Source organism: Mesoplodon mirus, assembly GCF_964341445.2.
Source record: "Mesoplodon mirus genome assembly, chromosome: X".
Classification (NCBI taxonomy): Eukaryota; Metazoa; Chordata; class Mammalia; order Artiodactyla; family Ziphiidae; genus Mesoplodon; species Mesoplodon mirus.
Genome location: NC_138981.1, coordinates 118,732,128 through 118,753,951, shown reverse-complemented (window position 1 = coordinate 118,753,951; position 21,824 = coordinate 118,732,128). Strand labels below are relative to the sequence as shown.

At 43.2% G+C, this 21,824-nt stretch overlaps 1 protein-coding gene across 3 annotated transcripts in view; it reads left to right on the top strand.

Moving 5' to 3' along the window:
* Positions 1-21,824, top strand: part of FGF13 (fibroblast growth factor 13) — a 508,169-nt gene that overhangs the window by 431,067 nt on the left and 55,278 nt on the right. For 2 of the 3 annotated variants that reach the window (XM_082610486.1, XM_082610485.1), the window contains 2 exons: positions 11,505-11,615; positions 17,603-17,706. In XM_082610486.1, the coding sequence (XP_082466612.1) occupies positions 11,505-11,615; positions 17,603-17,706 (215 nt within the window). Of the gene's footprint in view, positions 1-9,316; positions 9,598-11,504; positions 11,616-17,602; positions 17,707-21,824 lie in introns of those variants that run through there. The other variant, XM_082610484.1, reaches the window with a different exon arrangement.

Below are 21,824 nucleotides of genomic sequence, written 5' to 3'. Positions count from 1 at the left end.
AGGGACAGTCATTGGAGAGGCAGTAGAGCAGTTTTAAGAACATGGGATGTAAGTCAGAATGCATGGATTTGAATCCTCCACTTCTTACCTGAATGAACTCATTAACCTCTTTTTGCCTCAGCTTCTTCATCTGTAGAATGGGGATAAGCCCATAAGGTGGTTGTTAAGTATTAAGTGTATAAGTAAGGGTAAGGTACTTAGAATAGTGCCAGGGATATAGTTAGTGCTCGATAAACCCATTGTAGCTATTCGTACCTTTGCATCTTTCAAGGTACCTTTGCACCCCTTCAGGGTGTAGCTTGGTACATGGCAAATGGTTCTCAGTCGATTTTAAATGAATGAATGAACAATTTGGCCCAGGACAAATTCATTTAACTTCTCTTGCCTCAGATCTCTTCTCTAAAATGAGGTTGTTAATTGAGCATCAAGGCCAATGAAATCAGCTTCTCAAATTGCTCGAGGTCTTCAGTGGTTACAGGAGAAGTTAGTAAATAATTTCAATCTGTTGATTATACTTTTAGCTGTTTGTCAGAAGGGAAAAGTTAGAGCAAATTAGTTAGAATGGATACTGGAGAAACCCCTGATTGAAAAAGAATAGTCATGGGCGTCAGAGCATGGAAGTGAATACACTGTGTGTAATATTTTTCTCTCTTTTGGCTGAACTCAAGCTTCCTGTAGCTGGAAGCAGATGGCACAAAAATGCTTACAGTGTGGAAAGCCGGTTTTCCCTGTATGAAAAGAACTGAGAGAATTGGGAGTAGCTTTAACTTCTTGTCTCCACTAAGTAGGGGTGAAGAAAAAGTCCGGGAAATGTCTTTTGGGTCTCATAGCATTCCAAAACCCCAGATTACCTGAGTCACACCAGGCCCTGGTGTCAAAGTACTCCCTGGGCTGAGAAACCCAGAATAGCATTAAGCAGTGATTTATAATCATTGAATTTTAGTGAGAAAGGTAGTGAAGTTTTCTTTAAATATCACTCTAAGAAGTTATGAATTATGCTCATAAATATGCAAAGGTCATATCTATTCTTGTTTGTTTCATACTTCACTTTTGTTTTTCTTAAAAAAAGAAGAGAACATAACTGAGTTGAAAAGCATGCCATATTCCATCTTTTTTCTGTTAACCAAGCCAAGAGATAGCCATATCCGAGCACCACTGTTTAGCGACCCAAATTCCAAACCCGGTGCCAAGAAGAAAAAGGACTGGCCTTGTACACATAACATTGTATTGGCTGAGGATCTTTAGTTTAAATATGGGCACTGCCACCTACGTACAGGCCAGGAAACCATAGATAAATCACTTAGTCTCTCTAGACTGCCCTCTCCTCTTCTGTAAAATGGCAATAATGACAACACCTACCTTACAGGTTGTTGTAAGGTTTAAGTTGCTTATCCAATTATAACCACAGTATTTATTGAGTGTTATCACCATTTGAAACCCCAGTTTGGGCAAAAAAAAAAACAAAAAAAACAAAAACCCAAACCAAAAAACAAATGAACAACAACTAAAGCAGAGTGGAGAGTTTAAAAGTCCTCTAGGGCATCTGCACGGTTCTCAGGGGGATCATCGACCTGGCCTTTGACCCCTCCTTAGAATCTGGAGGATACCATCTTCTCCAAATTCGGCAGGTTCTGCTGCCCAAATCCTGGCTGCTGTCTGAAAAGAGATGTGTTAAGACTTAATCCTGAGAGAGCACTGAAGTAGTTTCCCATACCTCTCTGCTCCTTTCAAAGACGGCAACTCTTGACAGGAAGCTGATGGAAACAGTGCCATTGGCAAATAGGAAATCAATCCAGAGTTCCTTATACTGCTTGTGAATCCTGCCCCCCTATGGTAAGTAACAGTGAACATTAGATCATTTGTAAACACTGCATTCCCTTCCACACATCTTGAGTTTAGGTCACCTTCCTCCAGAAATCCTATTTCCTGAAACAGCTTAGATCCAGAAAAATGACTGATTGTCTGCTTCTGCCTCAAATCCTCCATTATTTTTTCCCCTGGCTTTTCATTTAGATTACTTAGTTCACTGGGCAAGAAATGACCCCAGTGTTACAGATATTTTGCCTCTGAGTTTTGCACATTTCTCATCTGCCATAAGTGTTTCATCATAGAAACACCTCATTTATGTTTGTTAGCCACCAGTCAGCTCATAAAATAGCAACTGTTCCTTCAAGATCTTCAAATATTATTGAATAAAACTCAATTGATCTCAGAGAAGCTGGTACTTTTGCTGGTTCTGGATGCTCTGTCACCACTGGGGCAAACCACGTAGTGAAGAATAAATGTATTGTATGTACAAAGTATTACCCACACGTTAAACGAGAGAAACTTTAGAAAATGGGTGCGACTGCCTTGACCCACATGTTCCAAGTTCATCCAATATGATCTTCCAAAGGCAAAGGCACTAGTTATCTCCACGCCCCATCAGACAGGACCTTACGCTTTCTCAGTAATGGTGTTGCTACCCTTTTCCTCGTGACCCCTTCGTGGTTGCAGGTCATGGGTATGTGAATAGTAGTGTAGTTTTAATGACAGAATGAGAGCCTTGAGTCCACATATCCACCAAGGTAGATAAGGTTTCTGTTGCAGTCACAAAAGCTTCTATAGGAAAATCAGCAATCAGCCATGGTATTTGACAACCCTTGCTAAAAGGAATGTTTTCCTTGTACAAAACTTCAATCCCCACATCTTGAAGCTTAAGCTCATTTTCTTGTGATCCTTCCTCTCTCTGAATGATCGAGGGAGAAACTTCCACCCCAGCAATCCGATATTTTTCTCCAGGTTTTCTTTTTCTTTCTTTTTTTTTTAACATCTTTATTGGAGTATAATTGCTTTACAATGGTGTGTTAGTTTCTGCTGTATAACAAAGTGAATCAGCTATACGTACAAGTCCATGCCACTCTCTAACTTCATCCCAGCTCACCCTTACCCATCCCCGTATCTGCCAGTCCATTCTCTACTTCTGCATCTTTATTCCTGACCTGCCACTAGGTTCTTCATAACCTTTATTCCTTTTTTAGATTTCATATATATATGTTAGCATATGGTATTTGTTTTTCTCTTTCTGACTTACTTCACTCTGTATGACAGACTCTAGGTCCATCCACCTCACTACAAATAACTCAAGTTTCGTTTCTTTTATGGCTGTGTAATATTCCACTGTATATATGTACCACTTCTTCTTTATCCATTCATCTGTTGATGGACACTTAGGTTGCTTCCATGTCCTCTTCAGGTTTTCTTGATTAAAGTGACCAAGCAGGTAATCAGGGTCCTTGAACTCTTGATGTTGCAGCTGCTATGGCTAATTAAAATGGCAAGGAGCTGAATTCATAGATATGATTAATAGCATCAGGGTGCTTTATGGTTTTAATGTTCATAAATTATGACTGCACAATGAAATTTTTATATGGGTTATAGGATTTTTCCTCTTAAGGATCAGAATTAATTAGTGTGTTCCCAATTGATTTTATTTATTTATCTATCTATTTATTTATTTATTTGATTTAAATATAAACCAGAGGTGGCTTCAGTACATTCTATAGCTTAAGTATTTAGAGAATGATCTCAGAAAGGGGACATAATGAAGACCAACCCCACTATTCTAGAGCAGCGCAAGCCTAGGGTTCCCTGGCTTTTCATTCCGAATGCAAATCAGGAGAGCCAATCAATTGCTAAAAAAATTGATTCTGGAGATCTTTGCTTCTGAAGCATAATTCTCCTAAATGATCTGACTGGGAGAGACTCTTTGCCAGCTAATAAATTTGTCAGGTTATGTTACAGAATACAGTAGTCATTCTTTCAGTCTCTAGAATTCCAGTGTGACATTGACGAGATTTCCTTAAATTTCATTTTTCTTCCTGGTTGGAGTTAAATGGCCGGAGCTTTTGCTAATGGCGTTTCTCTAATCTCCTCATTTGTATTTCTACCCAGTCGTTTCTCTTGGCTTTTGGACATAATTAAATAGACGACAAAAGGTGGTACTTGCTGCCTAGTCTCTTCATTACCCCCTCTGCTGCCCTACTCAGTTACCAGCCAGATCCCAGTGTTGCTTGACCATGGTGCACTTGAACCTGCCCCCCTTCCCTCCCTTTGAGCTCATCATCAGTCCTTGACCTGGTAACTGACTGGTCACTGAGATGTTTTGATGGACTGTCAGTGAAGTTGGAGAGCCAACTGGCAAGTGGCTCTGAGTATGTTTATCTTCACTTCATGGAGGAAGGGTGTTTGAAATCTTTTCAGAGTTTCGGAAAGACAGCCAGTTCCTTCCTGCTCAGAAAGTACTGAGGCTGCTCCTGATTAGGCTGTCTGAATTCTCTCGTTTTTACTCATCACAGTCACATCTGTTTGGGTTTCTGACTCTCTCCTGGAGATGCCTCTTGAGAGCAGGTCCCCCCAGCTTCTTTCCAGCTCCGCCAAGGCCTGCCAAAAGAGATTGGCAGACAACAATCAGCATTCTCTGCTCTGATAACTCACATAACTCTCCCTGAAAAGAATGCCAAAGCCTGCTTCTCAAGTGAACCCATGAGGAATGGAACCGAAGAGACTCATATTTTTCTTGGGAAATCCCATGTGGAGTTTATATTCTGATGGGATGGGAAGAGAAAGGGCAGAGGGCAAGTCTGAGGAGGGCAAGATGAAGAGGTAGGAGGAACAGGCAGAAAAATCATAGGCTCTCAGGGCCCAAAAGACATTCCAGAACATCTCATCCAGAAGTCTTCAAATGTTTTGTTTTTAGTAGTGGAATCTTTTTATTTTTATCTTTTTCATAAGAAATCACACAATGAGTCCCAATATATAAAAGAGAGGAAAGAAGTGCTATGGTTGAAACACGGGTGAGGGAACTTACATCTGTGTACTCTTAGGGCTCTGCAGGATACGATTTGAAAGCCATTCATCAAGTCTCAAGGATGATTTTATTAAAGATGGGAAAACTTGGACTTCCCTGGTGGGCCAGTGGTTAAGACTCCATGCTCCCAATGCAGGGGGCGTTCGATCCCTGGTCGGGGGACTAGATCCCACATGCCACAACTAAGAGCCTGCATTCTGCAACTAAGAGATCCCGCATGCCGCAACTAAGATCTGGCCCAGCCAAATCAATAAATCAATATTTTTAAAAAATAAATAAAGGTGGGAAAAATGAAGCCCCAACAGGAGGTATGACATGTCCAAGATCACACAGCCAGTTAGTGGTAGAGACAGGATTCAAAGGTATGCCTCCTGTCTCCCAGGCTAGAACTCTTTGTGAGTTGACTTGCAGAAAGAAGCCAAGGATGCTTTCTTCCTGAATCTGATGGAGGAGAGAGCTTGGGATAGGGCAGTGGGGAGCAAAGGTCTGGGAGGAGCTGCAGCGAGTAGGCCCACCTAGCATAGAGGATTTGGGAGCCTTGGGGTTAAGCAGGGAGAATTGAAACTCTGGATCTGCAGGAGATCCAGGAAGTTCCCTAACAAGGGCGCAGGGGAAACTGGTAGGAACAGAGCAAGACAGGAGCAAAAGGCACTTTGGAAGTGTCAAAGGAATGTTCTTTATTCATCCTCCCACTGAAATGTCATGCTGCTTGCCTGGGGTGGCAGTAAGACAGAAAGGAAAGGCAAAATATGCTTCTCTAGGGTGGCCTGCGAGTCTTTCTTTCATTATTGCCTTCCCAAGATGAATGGGATTTTGGGGCTTCCCTGGCGGTCCAGTGGTTAAGACTTTGCCTTCCAATGCAGGGGGTGCAGGTTCAATCCCTGGTCGGGGAGCTAGGATCCCACATGCCTCGCGGCCATAAAACAGAAGCAATATTGTAACAAATTCAATAAAGACTTTAAAAAAATTGTCCACATCAAAAAAATCTTTTAGATATAAAAAGATGAATGGGGTTTTAGCACAGATCTGCTTTGAGGGTTTCAGAGCTATATTCACACTCTTCTCTGAGAGCACCTGAGAAATACACATGAGAGTTAGGAAAGGATGAAAATATCTGCTTCATTACTGGTTAAAGTGATTGTACAATACAGTTTGGACCCAAAGTCAAAATGGCTTTCATTCAGTCCCTCCCCACTGCCCCCTGCCCACCATGATCCCTCTCCAGTGACAGGCCTCTGCGAGTTCTCTCACTGAAGGAGACAGGAGAACACGTGGTCTGTAGGCAGACACACCACAGAGAGTTAGCTGCCCCTATCTCTAGTCTCACCCATGACACATCATTCGTTTTCCTGTCCATGGAGTTGAAAGAATAAAGGGGGGGTATAAATAGGCAGAAGTACATTTTATGGGCTGACAGGGACATGGGACAGAGAGTCTGGTTCCCCCATACCTCTCATTTTTCAAGAGACGTTAGAGCAAGAAAGATATCTATAAACACCCATAGAATCATTTGGTAATCAGCTTTGACCCAGTGGTTCCGTGCTCATGGCATAGAGTTTAATTTGTCTAATGTATTTTTCTTTAAAAAAAAGCCTGGGGTGGTGGGTAGGGGTTAGTGACAGAGCTGGCGTATTTACATGTTTGTGTTTGTGACTTTGTAGTGACGTGTCCCTCCTCTTCATTATATACTCCTGAAGTCTTCTTCGTGCCTGTCTACCTCAAATATCCACCTGAAAATACCTTGTGAATGGCATCTGGACAAGCAAACAATGAGTGCTCTCCCGGTGGAGAAGGAGAAGAAAGAGCGTGGGAAAACCCTCCTCATTTTCTCAGTACCATTCCCTCATTCTTCCCAAGTTCTGTCCCTTGCCTGAATCAGAACTCTGTCTTTCTTTAGCTTTGTCATGCCTGCTTTGGTTCAAGGTCCCAAGAGAGAAGCAAGAGGAAAGAAAGAAAGAAAAAAAAAAGGGCCCTTGGAGTTGGTACTCAGCAGAAGGTAAAAACATGGCCAGTGAGTAGGAATCTCTTAACTGTCCATCCCACACCCCAAATATTTGGTCCTGGTCAGAGCTCCTTTTGACCCCTCTTTTGGTGAGATTATTTCCCTTCGTGGTACTTGGAATTCAAATCGCATACATTCTGAGCCAGGGAACATCTTCCTACCCTTCAGAATCAGTATCGATCAGTCATTTGTCAATTATTTTCAATAAACTTTTATTGAGCATAAATCATGTGACAGGAACTGTGCCAGGAGATGGGAATATAGTGGTGACCAAGCCCCAGTCCCAATTTTTAAGGTGTTCAGAGTTCCGTGGGAGCAGACCAGGGTTTTTCCCCTGTGAATTCAGGTCTGAAAATACTTTGATGGACTTGAGGTGCTAAAACTCTCCTACCTTGTCCTCCCTTTTCTTTTGGGAAAGTGCAAAGCACAAAGGAGCAGTAGACTAACCTGCAGGGAATTTCAGACCATTCGGCATCATTCTCCTGCATCTATCCATTTCAGTCCCTGCACCTTCACCCCCGCCCACCTTAGCAGACACATAATCGTGCTTCTGACAGGGCAAGAGACACTTCAAGATTGGGGAAAGGTGGAAGGGAGGTGGCAGCAGATTCCCCGGTGGAGCAATGAAATTTACAGAAGGTTCAAGTGATTCAACTCTGATGGGCTAAGAAGCCTGAAAGATTTCAGTTTCTTAGTTGAGGTTCAGGCGAAAGAGCTCAGGAAAGGACCAGAGTCTAGGCATTTGGTTTTGCATCTGTATCATTTCTGAAAAGATCTGCAAAGGGGTGGAGGTCCAGTAAACAGAGCATAGTGGTAGCTCCACGTTGGAGCAGGCTTACTATTGGGGGGCTTCCTTTCTGGCATCAGAAATCAAGTAACATAGTAAAACAATCATGTCTGTTTGAAGGGAGGGATGTGGACGGACTCTTCTTTTTGTTACATTTGACCCCACAATTCCTTCTTTCTTCTCCAGATTAAAATATAGAACAGGGAAGGGACAGAACTTGTGAATTGAGTGAAGTGAGCAACAAGCCAGACTTGATTCCTGAGCTTGAGGAGCGGGGTGGGGGTGGGGGGAAGTTAGGGTATTGGAGACGCGCCAGAGCTTAAATAAAGAGGCTCAGCTCTGCATTTCCCAGATACTGCTTATGGTACACGACCCAAGCTCTTTGTTTGGATCCCAAAGCCAAACAGAATGATGAGGGGGCGCATTCTGTTTTGTGGAGAGGAAAAACGGGGTTCGGGCCGCACAAATTGGCCTGAAATGAAAAGTCAGCAAAAACCACCGGGTGGCAGCGTGGCGTGCGGGCGCAGCTCTGCAGTGCCTTCTGCTGCTGCTGCTGCTACTGCTGCTGCCGCGGCCGCGGGGGCTAAAGCAGTCTGCGAGCCCCGGCCTCCTTCCTCAATGGCTACAAGTGTCGCCATGCGAAAAACCTCAGCGAGTGTGTTTGGAGGGGAGTGGGTGTTGTGAGTCCGAGCCTGTGGCGGGGCTCCAGGCCGGGCGTAACCTGGCCAGCTAAGAGTCACACACTAACGGAACATCCCACTCCGCCGCCCCCATCGCCAAGCAACCCCCGGCTCTTCCAACCCAACTGCCTCATCCCAGTGCCTCCTCCATCACTGTTTCCTCCCGAAGCTCCTTCGGGGAAGAGGAGGAGAGAAGGGTTTGGGAGATTGAGCCCCTACAGGTGTTAGCCCGAGCGGCCCGCCGGGGACTTGGGGGGTGGGGCGGGTGGGGGCGGCCCGCGGCAGGGAGCCAGCAGGCTGGGCTCCGGGAGGGAGGGGCCGCCGTGGGAGGGGGCCGCGGGAGGCCGTCGCGCTCTTCCGGAGGGTGCCTGCGGCGACGGAATTCCTATACTGAGTCTGTGCCGCGCCCAGAGCAGCAGCGGCGGCAGCGGCGGCAGCGGCGACAGCGAAGATAGCGAAGATGCAAGGCCATTACCTGTTTGAGCCCCGTCGGAAAGCTGGCACAGGCCAACTTTTCCCGATCGGCAGGCCAAGAAGTTGCAAGGACTAGTCGGAGGCTCGGAGGGGCCAGGGCGAGGGCGCGCTCCCCCGCGCGCTTCCTCCATCCCCCCCCTCCCTGCTGCCGCCCGCGCTCCCGGCCTCTCTCCCGCCCGCGCGCCCTCCCTCCGCCTGCCTCCCTCCTCCGGCCCCCGCCGCGCGGCACCGGGCGGTGGGTGCCGCCAAACTCCGACCCGAGCCACTTGGACTCGCACAGTGTCCTCGGGGCGCAGGGGCCGAGCGCACGCACTCGCGCAGCTCTGCCTCCGCCTGGCAGTCTCGCCCGCGATCCCGGCCCGGGGCTGTGGCGTCGGCTCGGACCCAGGCAGCCGGCAGCCCGCGCAGGATCCGGACCACCGCCGGAGGAGCTCGGCCGGCATGCTGAGCCCCCTCCTCGGCTGAAGCCCGAGCGCGGAGAAGCCCGGGCGAGCGCAGGCTCCGGAGACGAAGGCGGCGGAGGCGCGAGACCGAGCGGACGAGCGGCGGAAGAGCGGGAGGAGGAGGCGAACCCGGAGAGGGGCCGGGAAAGAAGTGGTGGTGGTGGGCGTCGTGGCCATGGCGGCGGCTATCGCCAGCTCGCTCATCCGGCAGAAGCGACAAGCCCGGGAGCGTGAGAAATCGAACGCCTGCAAGTGTGTCAGCAGCCCCAGCAAAGGCAAGACCAGCTGCGACAAAAACAAGTTAAACGTCTTTTCCCGGGTCAAACTCTTCGGCTCCAAGAAGAGGCGCAGAAGGAGACCAGGTTGGAAGGGGCTCTTGGCTGGAATTTTTGCCCCCCCCGTACTTTACGGGTGTGGAGGGGGCTGGGGGGCGTGGATGGAAGCGGAGGTGAGTTTGTCGGCGGCCCATCTAGTGCGGATGTGGCCACCTAGCCGGTGTGCGTGCGTGGGAAGCGATCGCTTTCTCGCCTCCTTCGTAACAGTAACAGGCTTGCTGCATTGCAACTGCCGTGGGACAGGCGCAGAGCCTGGGGGCATACCCTGCCCAGCGGGCGCGCAGTCAGCTTCAGACAGGCCACATGTGTGCAAGCCTGTGGGCTCTGGGCAGGCGTGACCCAGACGTGGCTATCGCGTGAGTGGCGTGTTAATTGCAGGCGCGGAGCTGGGCAGACCCCTGCCCACCCCCCATGCCAGGAAACCCGGGGAATCCCTCCCTTGCCTTCGCCCCCGAAGCTCTGACCCTTCCCCTCCAGCTTCCACCCCCAAGGGCCGTGGGCTTCCGCTATCTAGGCATTCTGTTTCTTTGATCACTTTTAAGCTTATCGGGACAGACTTGTGGTGCAGCTTTGAAATATTTGCTGGAGAGAAGGGGGTGGACTCCTAGAACCTGTGGCAAAGAGCTTAGTGATCTGGTTGAGACTAGTCAAACTGTGGTTACTTGCTGCTAAAATGCAGGATTGAAGAGAGTTTAAACTCAGAGCCAGATCGTGGGTCCTTTTGAGCCTATTCAGTGAGAAGAGTAGCGCGGTATTCCGGTGCCAAGGGAAATTCACACAGCTAGAGGTGTCAGGTTGCGTCAAGGTAGACCTTCAGGCGTAGAGGCAGCTTATTTGGCTATTCTTAACCAAATGAATCCTTTACGCTGTTTTCTTCCTTTTACTAGATAAATATCACAGAATTTCAGACTTATTCAACAATCTGTTATTTCGCTATTTGTGTGTTCTACACATCCTGGAATAGAAATGCAGACACACATTTTCTGCTTGCTCGAAGTTTTTAAGGCATTAGCTGTGAATTAGGCTTGTTTTTAAACAGGTTTAAGCGGTGGCAAAGCATGATTATGTGGCCTGAATAATCACGTAAATATCACTTCAGTGCAGGTGTCTGTATTCAATAAAAGCAAAATTTGGATAACATGGCTGTTATTGATAAATGAGGCACTTCATTAATCTATGGTGATTCATAATTGAAAATCATTTTGAGAACACATATTTTGGATAACTATATTTGATACGAAATTTGAAAATAAATATGAACTAATTTCCTTTCCTCCCCACCAACAAAACCCTGCTCTTTGCACCCATTTCCCCTAAGGATAATTAATACGATAGGGTATGATAATCGTTGTTTTATTCTCCCCTCCCCCTTTTTTTGTATCGCGGCTCCATTTTCTAAATAGAAGTCCTTTGATGGGGTTCCAGGTTATTTATGCGTTTTCAACCTTCTTAGAATGGAGGGAATTCTTTATTCTAATTGTGGTGTTTCTGAGGGAAATCTTTGCTAGTGTGTTTTTGGTCCCTCCTTGGTAAACCACTCTAAATCATCTTAGTATTTCTCCTTTTCCTTCCGCATGAGAAGTAGCACGTTGTTAAAAGGCAGAATATGCCATTTGACAACCCATTTCGAATGCTCAATGAGATAGAGTGCCACTCTGTAAGCCAAAGGACACGCTATCAGAAACTGTCTCTGCTGTCAGTAGCTTTAGGGCTTTACCAGTGTTACCAGGTAGAAATCAAATGTTTCTTCAGTTCGGAGATTGGTTCTGAAGCTTGGAGTTTGTTTGTTTTCTTTCTTTCAGGGGACTCTTTAAAAGTGTCATTTGACCTTTTCCACTAAAATTTTAAAATAAAATTAGAGTTCTGAAATCTGAGTCTTTTCAACTATATATGTACAACTTATCAATTGATCCAAACCATCCTTCTCCTTGCAGAGCCTCAGCTTAAGGGTATAGTTACCAAACTATACAGCCGACAAGGTTACCACTTGCAGCTGCAGGCAGATGGAACCATTGATGGCACGAAAGATGAGGACAGCACTTACAGTAAGTGACTGCAAAATAAATAATAGTATATCCCAGCATGTTGTTGACACTGTGTTTTCTTTCTTTCTTTTTAAATTAACAACCCTTGCTAAATCCCAAAGCAAATCCAAAATAGAGTCAACACTATATAATCCTGTTTCAGCAGGTTAACCTCAAGGAAGGGGAACATGAAAATATCTAGAATAGTGAACTGTAGCAAATAATGTTGACACCATTCTAAAGAACAATCCAAATGTCATCTCCATGGTAATCTGGATAGATTTATGGCTGTCCTTTGGATTTTATTACTTTTTTCCCACAGAAAATTTACTCACCCACACACTGATCCTGAAATAGCACGGTTATCTCTACTCTTAAGAACCGGTCTAATCCCAAGAGAGAGGAGAGGTTTCATGTCAGGAGAATTCATCATTACAAGCTTTCACTTCTGCTCCCCCCACCTCCACAGACACTGATAACTCTCAGACTAATTAGGATTTTAACACTGAGATACCTCTACAGGTGGGTAAAGACATTTCTTTGAGTGCTTTATTTTTAACCGTGGCCTTAGGACCGAATTGGAGACCATCATGGTGAACCTAAAAGAGAAACACTTCAAAAAGAAAGTCAATTTTATTTCCAATTACTGAAGAATAGTGATTCCAAGATATTATATAACCTTTTGTTACATATGCTTTATTTACTTGGAGTCATCAAAACATAAACTCACAAATAGTAACGCCCTCTTCAATGGTAATCATTGGTGGGGTTTTGCAATTAGCAGATTGCTGCAGACCTATTCAATGTTCCATGAGGCTAAACCACCTAGTTCTCACCACTCCTTCCCGATTTTCCCTAATTTATATTGCATTTCCCTCAGGCTTTGTTATTTGCCCAGAAATAGTCCCATTGCCAAGGAAAGCCCATCTGAATGCTAACAAGCCCTCTGCAGCATTTTCAGAGATGTGGGGCTAGAGACAACAAAGCCATAGACAAGGGTTCCAATGTTGAGTGTTAAAAGTTTCACATCCTTTAAGAAAGCTTCCTGGGCTGATTGATATCCAATGCAAGACCTGAAGAGGAAGTCACTTTAATTACCCTTAAAGAAAGCTCTGTTGGTACCTAGGATGAAAAAGTTCCATACTTAAATGGTTTACTAGTTTTTTGCACTGTTTTGCAAAATGCAGTGTTACTGTTGTGATACTGAAGTTCTACAATGAGTATGCTAGATGTTCTTTCATGCATACTCTTTCTTCTGTTTGAAAAAAATGAGTCAAGGGTAACTAGAGGGTTTTACTGCACTCCTATAACAGACATGAGTCCATTCTGACCAGTAATAAAACATTCCCATAAATTGTATATTTAAATCGGTGTTTGGGAAAGAAATTAGGGGATGTAAGCTGCTCCGTTTTCCAAAGTGCCTCAGCAAAATGGATTCATTGGGCATTATTGGAAGGAAGTTCACGATCAGCTGCGAATGAGCCCCACCTGGTCAGGTTTTCCCCCATCTACTTTTAACGTTTTTTTGCAGATGGAAATCAGTGAAAAACTTATTTTGGGTCCAGTGTTCACATGCGTTTCCTGAAAAGGAAAAAAAAACAGACAATTTGTTTATAAACAGCAATATGGCACATGCATCAAGATCACACTGTATATGTAGTCATTTTAGGATATTACACACACATAGATATATACACACAGACACACACGTACACACACACATATATGTATGTAAATCAAGGCTCCATTTCTTTTTTTTTTTTTTTTTTTTTTTTTTGTGGTACGCGGGCCTCTCACTGTTGTGGCCTCTCCTGTTGTGGAGCACAGGCTCCGGATGTGCAGGCTCAGCAGCCATGGCTCACGGGCCCAGCCGCTCCACAGCATGTGGGATCTTCCCGGACCGGGGCACGAACCCGTGTCCCCTGCATCGGCAGGCGGACTCTCAACCACTGTGCCACCAGGGAAGCCCCAAGGCTCCATTTCTTAACTATGGAATCAGGTAGTAGGTTTTACTTTTCAATTCCTGCATATGCATAGCTTATGCCTTTTGGTTGTCTTATAACTGACTGATATGCATGGCATTTCTGTATACTAATGATATTGTCAGGCCTTTAAAGAGACAGAATCTGTGTTTAGACACAATGAAATAATGAGAGGTGAGTCAGCTGACGGTATTACCATCACATGAAGCATACAAATGAAAAGTATCTCAAAATAAATAGCAGGTCTGTGGGGCTTCACTCTACCCATGCTGCCAAGTATAACCAGGGGCCAGAGAGCTAGCTTTTCTTCCCACTTAAGTACATTGTAGGGTGTAAGTCATCATGAAACAAGAATGTTTAATGGTTAAAGTGATCATTAACATGATCATCATTAAAATGGAAGTTTAGCCATGCAGATGGCTTCTTTTTTTTCCCCTAAGCCAAGCAATTTTCTTGGCATTCATTATTTAATTAATTATTTTAAATGAGTGGAACAAAAATACAAGGTTTTTTTTTCCCCAAGTATCACCTTTTCATTTTTATACTCTTTCCTTAATATGCATTCCTGGTATTATGTTTATATTTTTCTTATTTTTATTAATTTTTAGGATTTTTGATTTTTTTCTCACTTAATTCAACGTGGTTGATTTTATGATATTTTAATTCTGACATGGTAAGCCAGATCATGGTAAAACAAATCAGTTCACGTTTACCCAGATACATCTATTTCTAAAAACGTATGTTTGATATTATGCATTCAAGCTGACCTTAGGTAGCTTTATTACAATGATAAATGTTAGCCCAGTAAACTCTCATCATGAGCAAGTCAACCATTGTAAATTATCTATTGCCCCCTGAAAAGGAAAAGATGATAGACATTTCAAGGGAGTGGTTTTATTGTATCTGCCATGGGTTCAATGAGGGCGATGTTAGAATAGGCAGCTTTCCTTTCAAAACTCCAATAGTGTTACCAGTTCAATGGGTCAAGTCTTTCCAATCTACATTAATATATACTTTTTAAATTACTCCCTTTGAGAAATTGATCTTAACCCAACTGATAAAAAAAGATGGCCTGGGCTTCCCTGGTGGCGCAGTGGTTGAGAGTCCGCCTGCCGATGCAGGGGACACGGGTTCGTGCCCCGGTCCGGGAAGATCCCACATGCCATGGAGCGGCTGCGCTCGTGAGCCATGGCCGCTGAGCCTGCGCGTCCGGAGCCTGTGCTCTGCAACGGGAGAGGCTACCACAGTGAGAGGCCCGCATACCGCAAAAAAAAAAAAAAGGATGGCCTCACTTTCGTATTCGGCAAACACTGAGTGCCAACTGTGTGCACATCTCTGAGAAAAATGGTCCCTTCGAGGTAGAAGGAGTTTGTTTTTATGTAGACACAGCAGAAAACAAGAAACGAAGGCCCTTTTATTTGTTAAAATCTTCAAAATTTTGGCAGAAATGGAAAAAGAGTTATTAGGTGTTTAATGAATGTGTTTTAGATACACAAATAAAATCAATTGTTTTCTTTTCATGCTTAGCATATTTTCATCCTAATCAAAATAATATCTTAAGTCCATGAAGTACTCCAGATTTAGAGAAGCAAAGGCATATTGGAGAATATTGAACCTGTGCAAGCTCACCCTTGATGTAATTTCTTTGCATTTTTATCTGGAAATACTGTCCCTTTAGACAGACTTTAAACAAACCTGTTTTATGATCTATCTTGAATGTCTAAAGAAAAAAGATAGGACTGGTATCACCCGTCACTATCCACTTTTGCTGCTCTCTTCAATTCTTTATTTTAGAGTGGTATTTTTTGTTTTTGAATCAGGCTTCACAGAAATTTATGGTACATAGTGAAAAATCCATGGCCACTATAGAGTTCATACCATTATTCAGGGATACATAATGCCGGGCATGGGTTAGTGATGTTCTTTGCTTCTCTTCCTCCTACTGCTATCTGATGTTTGGGACTTAAGCATTTTATTGCCCATTAAAACCCACATCAGAGAGGAGTTGGGGCACACGGTGAAAATCAAATATTTCTCTCTCTCTCCTTCTCTGTTTTTTGCTCATTACCACCTGCATTCAGAGAACTAAGAAGGTTCAGAATATTGTAAAAATTGAAGTTCTAGAAACAATTCTGAGCGCCCTTTATTACCTGTCATCTATCATCTATTATCATCTATTAGTTTGACTAAACTAGGATTCAGACATACGCTGGTGTTCTAGTTGTCTAGTGGTATGGCTTTTAAGCCAAACCCATATGGAGTTTTTTGTTTGGTTTCATTTGGTTTTTTAGATATCAGAATTTAAAACTATGAGCTTTTATATAATGGGATTGTGATCTATTACATCCCAAAAATGTAATATTATCATGGTTTCACCATACAGATTGCTAGCAGTCCACAAATGTGTGTTGAGCACCTGCCGTGAGCAAGGTACCATCAACAGAAAGAGGTCGAACGTATACGTGACATGCTCAATGAGATCAGACTTCATTCCTGGGCACTGCATGGTCAAATATAGCATTAGATCCTGGTTCACAATCTGTGCAATTACTTTCCTTCACCTCACATAACAGAAGGGCACAGCTTCAAATATGATGAGTATTGAATGAAATGCCATCAGTGGCATGTGGTAGGAACACTTGTACTTTGAACCGTACAGTGTCCTAGCTCCTCTCTGGTGACACCCTGACTTTAAGGGAAAGTTACATTGTAGGCTCGCCAAGGAATATTGAGTTCTTCATTAATATTTCTCATCTCTGTAACCCCACCTACTGCAGTAGAATATACATACACCAAGATAAGAGATCTGAGAAAAACTATTCTTACCCACGGGATGACTGCTTTACGTTCTTGTTCACAGGAATGATAGCAGACCAATTTATCATCCTCCATAAACTTACACACCAAGGCAAAAATCGTCAACATTGGTCTAGGACTCTTGAGAGAAAGGTGCACAGGCTATTTTCAAAAGATGTGTGTGGCAAGCACTACGTTTTAAAAATGTACTGTTTTATTTTTATTCCTGGTGTAGGAGGGAGTAGACAGCTGGTAGGGGGAAGACGCCCACTGGTTTCATCCAGTGAGTGGTGTGTGATTGTGAGGAGAGCCGGGGTGTAAGTTTCACGCAATCAAACCTTCAAATGGAGAAATGAAGGCCTCCTGGGCACCAGCCAGCTGCCCACTTACAACTATTTAGGAAAAAAAAGAAATAAATAAACCTCAGAAGTTCATTGTTTTGATTCCTATAACCTTTGCTCCCAGAGACTAAAAGACAACCTATCTCAACCCAATCTTAGAAAATGTTCTTTAAGAAGTACTACTGTGGGAACGTAAGACTCCTTTTTTAAAGGTCTGGAACTCTTTTTTTGTGGTTGTGTCGGAAATAATACAGATAATTTAGGTGAAGGAGTTAGACTAGTGTCTTTTCTAAGATTCTAGGAATCTCTCCCCAGCTGATAGATCATATCTGTGTCTGTGAATTTCAGCAGTTGTCTAAGGGAGCAGTTTAAAACCTTGGCTGGTTAAAAATAAAGCTATTTAATATGTAGACCAATTCCTGGAACTGGATCTTTACAGAAGCATCAATATTTCCCACCTCCAACACTATACAAACCATGGAATTGTCTTACATTTTCTCCGAGGTGTTTGAAAATATGTAGCTATAGTCCCCGTTATATGACTGCAACCATGAATCAAGAATACTGAAAGGGGGTTTCCCTGGTGGCGCAGTGGTTGAGAGTCCGCCTGCTGATGCAGGGGACACGGGTTAGTGCCCTGATCCGGGAAGATCCCACCTGCCGCAGAGCAGCTGGGCCCATGAGCAGAAAAACAAACAAACAAACAAAAAAAAAAAACAAAGAATACTGAAAGGTAGAAGAGGCCCTATCTATCTGGAGTTATATATATATATGAATATTCCTACCAAGCACACATTACTTTTGGAAGACCAGACAGTCCTGCTGGAAACATTGAAAAGCTATGGAATTCGAAATCATAACCTTGTTTTCACATTCTTTTCGGTTGCAGCTCTGTTTAACCTCATCCCTGTGGGTCTTCGAGTGGTGGCTATTCAAGGAGTTCAGACCAAGCTGTATTTGGCAATGAACAGCGAGGGATACCTGTACACCTCGGTAAGCCTTTCACTGTGTTCGTGTTTTGATTATTCTAGTTTTCACCTGATATGAAGTGAAATAGGCTGCATATGTGTTATCATTGCAGATTGTGATTTGAGGAAGAGTGGTCTGGATGGAAATATCTTCTTTGAAAAGACAAATTAATTTCCAGTGAAAATTATATCTATTACTAATTAATCATTTGAAGCTAGCATTTTGGGTATAAAATTAAAAGATTCACTAAACATTTTTGCATACATTGGCATATGGGTTGTTATTTTGTGTAGCATATGATATAATGGTCTATCTTGCTGTAGTGCTTTGCAGCTGTGGGAAGCAAAGCCATTTCTATAACTCAGTTCAACATATATTTGTCCATGTTTACTCCTAAAGAAATTAACTCTAGGACATAAAGAACAGTTTTAGAAGTGTTTCTGTATCTTATCTTCAGTTCAGTTAGGTCACATTTGCTGTCTCTACTTTAAATTCTGTTTTTTCCATCAAGCACAGTTCAATCTCTCCTTACAAATTCCTGCTTGCCTTTTCTTAAAAGTTTATAATGTATAGAGTACAAAATGAAACTTTTTCCAAGAAATTTATAAGCAATGTAGACAACAGTTCAGCTAGGAACCTGGGGCCACATTAAACTTTAAAAATTTTTACATTTAAACATAGGCAGAAATGGTACAGTACCAGGGTTAGGATTTTATTCTTAGCAGTAGATCTAGATACAGAGTACAGGAGACCACTTAATATATGAATATTTTTTAATCTTTGATTTGAACTTCATATATTCTAAGAAAAGGATAAGATGTTAAAAATGGAGAAAATTGCCCATCAAACTTCCTTCTAGATAGCCTTGAAGTAGACTATTACCATGACTAGATAAATCTATTCCTCAAACTGCAAAAGTGGTTACCTCTAAACACTCTTGCCCTGGCCTGTTCCTTAAATTTATTTCAAAGCCAGGTATGTAGAAAGACTCTCAGACCTCGTGAAACCATGCCATAACTCTGTTTTTCAGAGACCAAGATGGGAAAGAGGGGCGGGAGAAGAGTGAGACCAAAGGGCCTATTCATTTGGTAAACCTGGGTAGTGCTTTTCAGATTCCACAATAACAGATTAGAAGCATAATCTTCAAACCGTGACCACGGTCAGCATTCCTATCAGGCCATTTCAACTGTCTTGTTGTTTAATAAATGCAGGGGTTTTATTCTTTTTACAAATGCAAGATTTGAGTTTATTGCAAACTTCATGACATCTGTCACTTTATTAATACATGGCCATTATTATAAATGATAGGAAAGGGGATTTGTCTTTCAGATTTGTGCATTAAGATAATTTAGTAACAAAGGATTTTAATTAACCTCATTTAGATCAACAGACTACCTCCTCAGGACCAGATGCAAAGGTAGGTTTTTCATAAAATAAATGACTGCTTTCTGCAACTACTATGCAGGTATGGGAAGGAAATGGAATATACAGGGCATACTGTTGAGAAGGTAAATACCAGATGGCATAGGAAATCATTACTGGTAAAGCATCCAGAATTTCACTGAGCTGTGGTCACCATTGCGGTGCCCTGATGAGAAAGGTTGATTTTTTAAAAATCTGGCAACAGTAGATTTTTTAAAACAGTTTGCAAGTAATATTTAAGTTAAAATGAGAAAATGTCATGTAAGTGAGACAGTATGTCACGTGCTCCCACTCAAGAAAATTAGGGCATGCAGTATTACATGTAAGGAATTGATGTCAAAAACTCATAGCCTACCATTCAAGTTGACCGTTATTCTAGCAGATGGTAAATGTCAACGTGAGCTCATTTCTAAGGAAGGCTTTCCAGGGGAATCAACATTGTAGATGGATGGGCTTCCTTTCTTTGGTGGGCAGGCAAGTATACAGCAAAATGTGCATCACTTTGTATGCATTTCCTATTAAGGAAGGGAAACCTTAAGTAAGTGTTTCCTATTAAGGAAAAGAAACTAGGTTTTCTTTAAGGAGGAGAGATGTCTGATTGATAATCCTAGAGTTCACAGAGGAAGAAATACCCAAATTAGTCTGCTCCAGGAAAGAATCAGAATCTTCTCCAGGATAAATTACCCAGTTCTTCTCACTACTTCTTACTGATTGTGGTTTGGGGCCCCATCACCACGTTGATCACTATCCTCAGTGGGTACTCCACTTATTATCATCTTTTTAAAAATATAGTGCTCAGACTCTCTCAGGATATTGTCTGTCTTAGTGACTTCAGCAACACAAGACCAAAAAGCTAAATGAAATATCTTGCTTCATCAAGAAGAGAGGGTCACCAAAGGGAAAGGATCGTTCTTCCCTTACATAAAACCGTGGCACTTCTGCTACTGAAATACTGTGTGCAGTTTTGTTAACAAAGAGAAAATAAAATTGGACAAAGACCTTAGGGAGGAAGCAAAAATAAGAAAAGGAAGTAGAGGCTACTGATATGGGCAAGTAAAAAAATCTGTTAGGAGGTTATTGCAAATTATCTTGGTGAGGGCTGACTAAGGTCTGCCTTACAACGTTTGTGGTGGCAATGGCTAAATGGAGATGGATTTGCAAGGTATATCAGAGGTAGAATCGTGAGGATTTGGTGGCTGATTGGATTTGGAGGGAAACCAGGAACACCACGTATGGTTGAACATGTATAGTTGCCATTTACTGCACAGATGGAAATAAAGTATCCTCAGGTAGACGTTTTTTTAAAATTGGCACAACAGTGATTATTAGAGTCCCTGATGGAGAGTGGGAATTTTACCTTTGGCAATTGAGTTGATGGTGAGCTATTAACCAAGATGGAGAATAAAGGAAAAACTACAGATTTGGGGAAAAAAAATACCTGAGTACAGCTTGACATAGATGTTTGAAAATATGAACCTAGAGCTTGAGGAAGAGATGTGAGCTAGAGATAAAATGCGGGAGTTACCACATGTAGGTGGTGGTTGATGCCACGAGAAGAGTTGAGGAATACATAGTGTAAGGAGAAAAGAGAGTTTGTCAAATAATATTAGGTAGTACTAGCATGGAAGCGGCCAGCAGCAAAAGAACGAATTGTGGCAGATGTCATAGCATTGCAAAGACCAAGTGGGGAGAGAGTTTTCGGAAGAGTCAACAATGTCAGAAGCCTCAGAGAAAACAAGTAAAACAAGAACTAGGAATACACCGTATGAAGGTCTTCAGCAGTCTTGGCAAGAGCACTGTCTGTGGAGTAGTGGGGACAGAAGCCAGACTGCAGTGACTTGAGGAATGAATGGGAAGAGAGGAGGTAGAGGCAGTAGGTGTAGACTTTCTAAGGGAAAGGGAGACATGGGTGAGTATTTAGAGGAGGGCATGGGATTGAAGAAGGCTTGGAGGGTTCTTTGGTTAAAACTCTTGAATATATTTGTTAGCTGAAGGGTAAGAGCTAGTACCGAGGGAGGTGCTAAAGACATAGGAGATGGGACCCTTTGTGGAGTAGGGTCCCAAAGGAGTCAGAGAGAGTGATGGAACTGAGTAGGAGTGAGAGGATTAGATTCACCTTGAAGAGATGCTGTTTCTACAACAGGAGGCAAAGAGATGAGGACAGATGCAGACGTAGGTGTACTAAGTCTGCAGGTGATGGACAAGGAAGTTGAAGAATTTCCAGCCGAATGACCTGTATTTTCCCAGTGAAACAGGAAAGAGTCATCTGCCAAAAACCAGGAATAGGGAGGACATAGGTGAAGGTTTGGAACAGCTGTTTTAGGAAAGGGGAGAGGAAACAGTCTGATGACCAGGGGTGGATAAACTGTGACCCATGGGTCAAATCCAGCCTACCACCTCTTTTTGTAAATACAGTTTTATTGGGACACAGTAACACCCATTCAAAAGTCTATGGGTGCTTCCCTGGTGGCGCAGTGGTTGAGAGTCCGCCTGCCGATGCAGGGGACACGGGTTCGTGCCCCGGTCTGGGAAGATTCCACATGCTGTGGAGCGGCTGGGCCCGTGAGCCATGGCCGCTGAGCCTGCGCGTCCGGAGCCTGTGCTCCGCAACGGGAGAGGCCACAACAGTGAGAAGCCCATGTACCGCAAAAAAAAAAAAAAAAAAAAAAAAAAAAGTATATGGCTGCCATTGCGATAAAACAGCAGAGTTGAATAGTTGC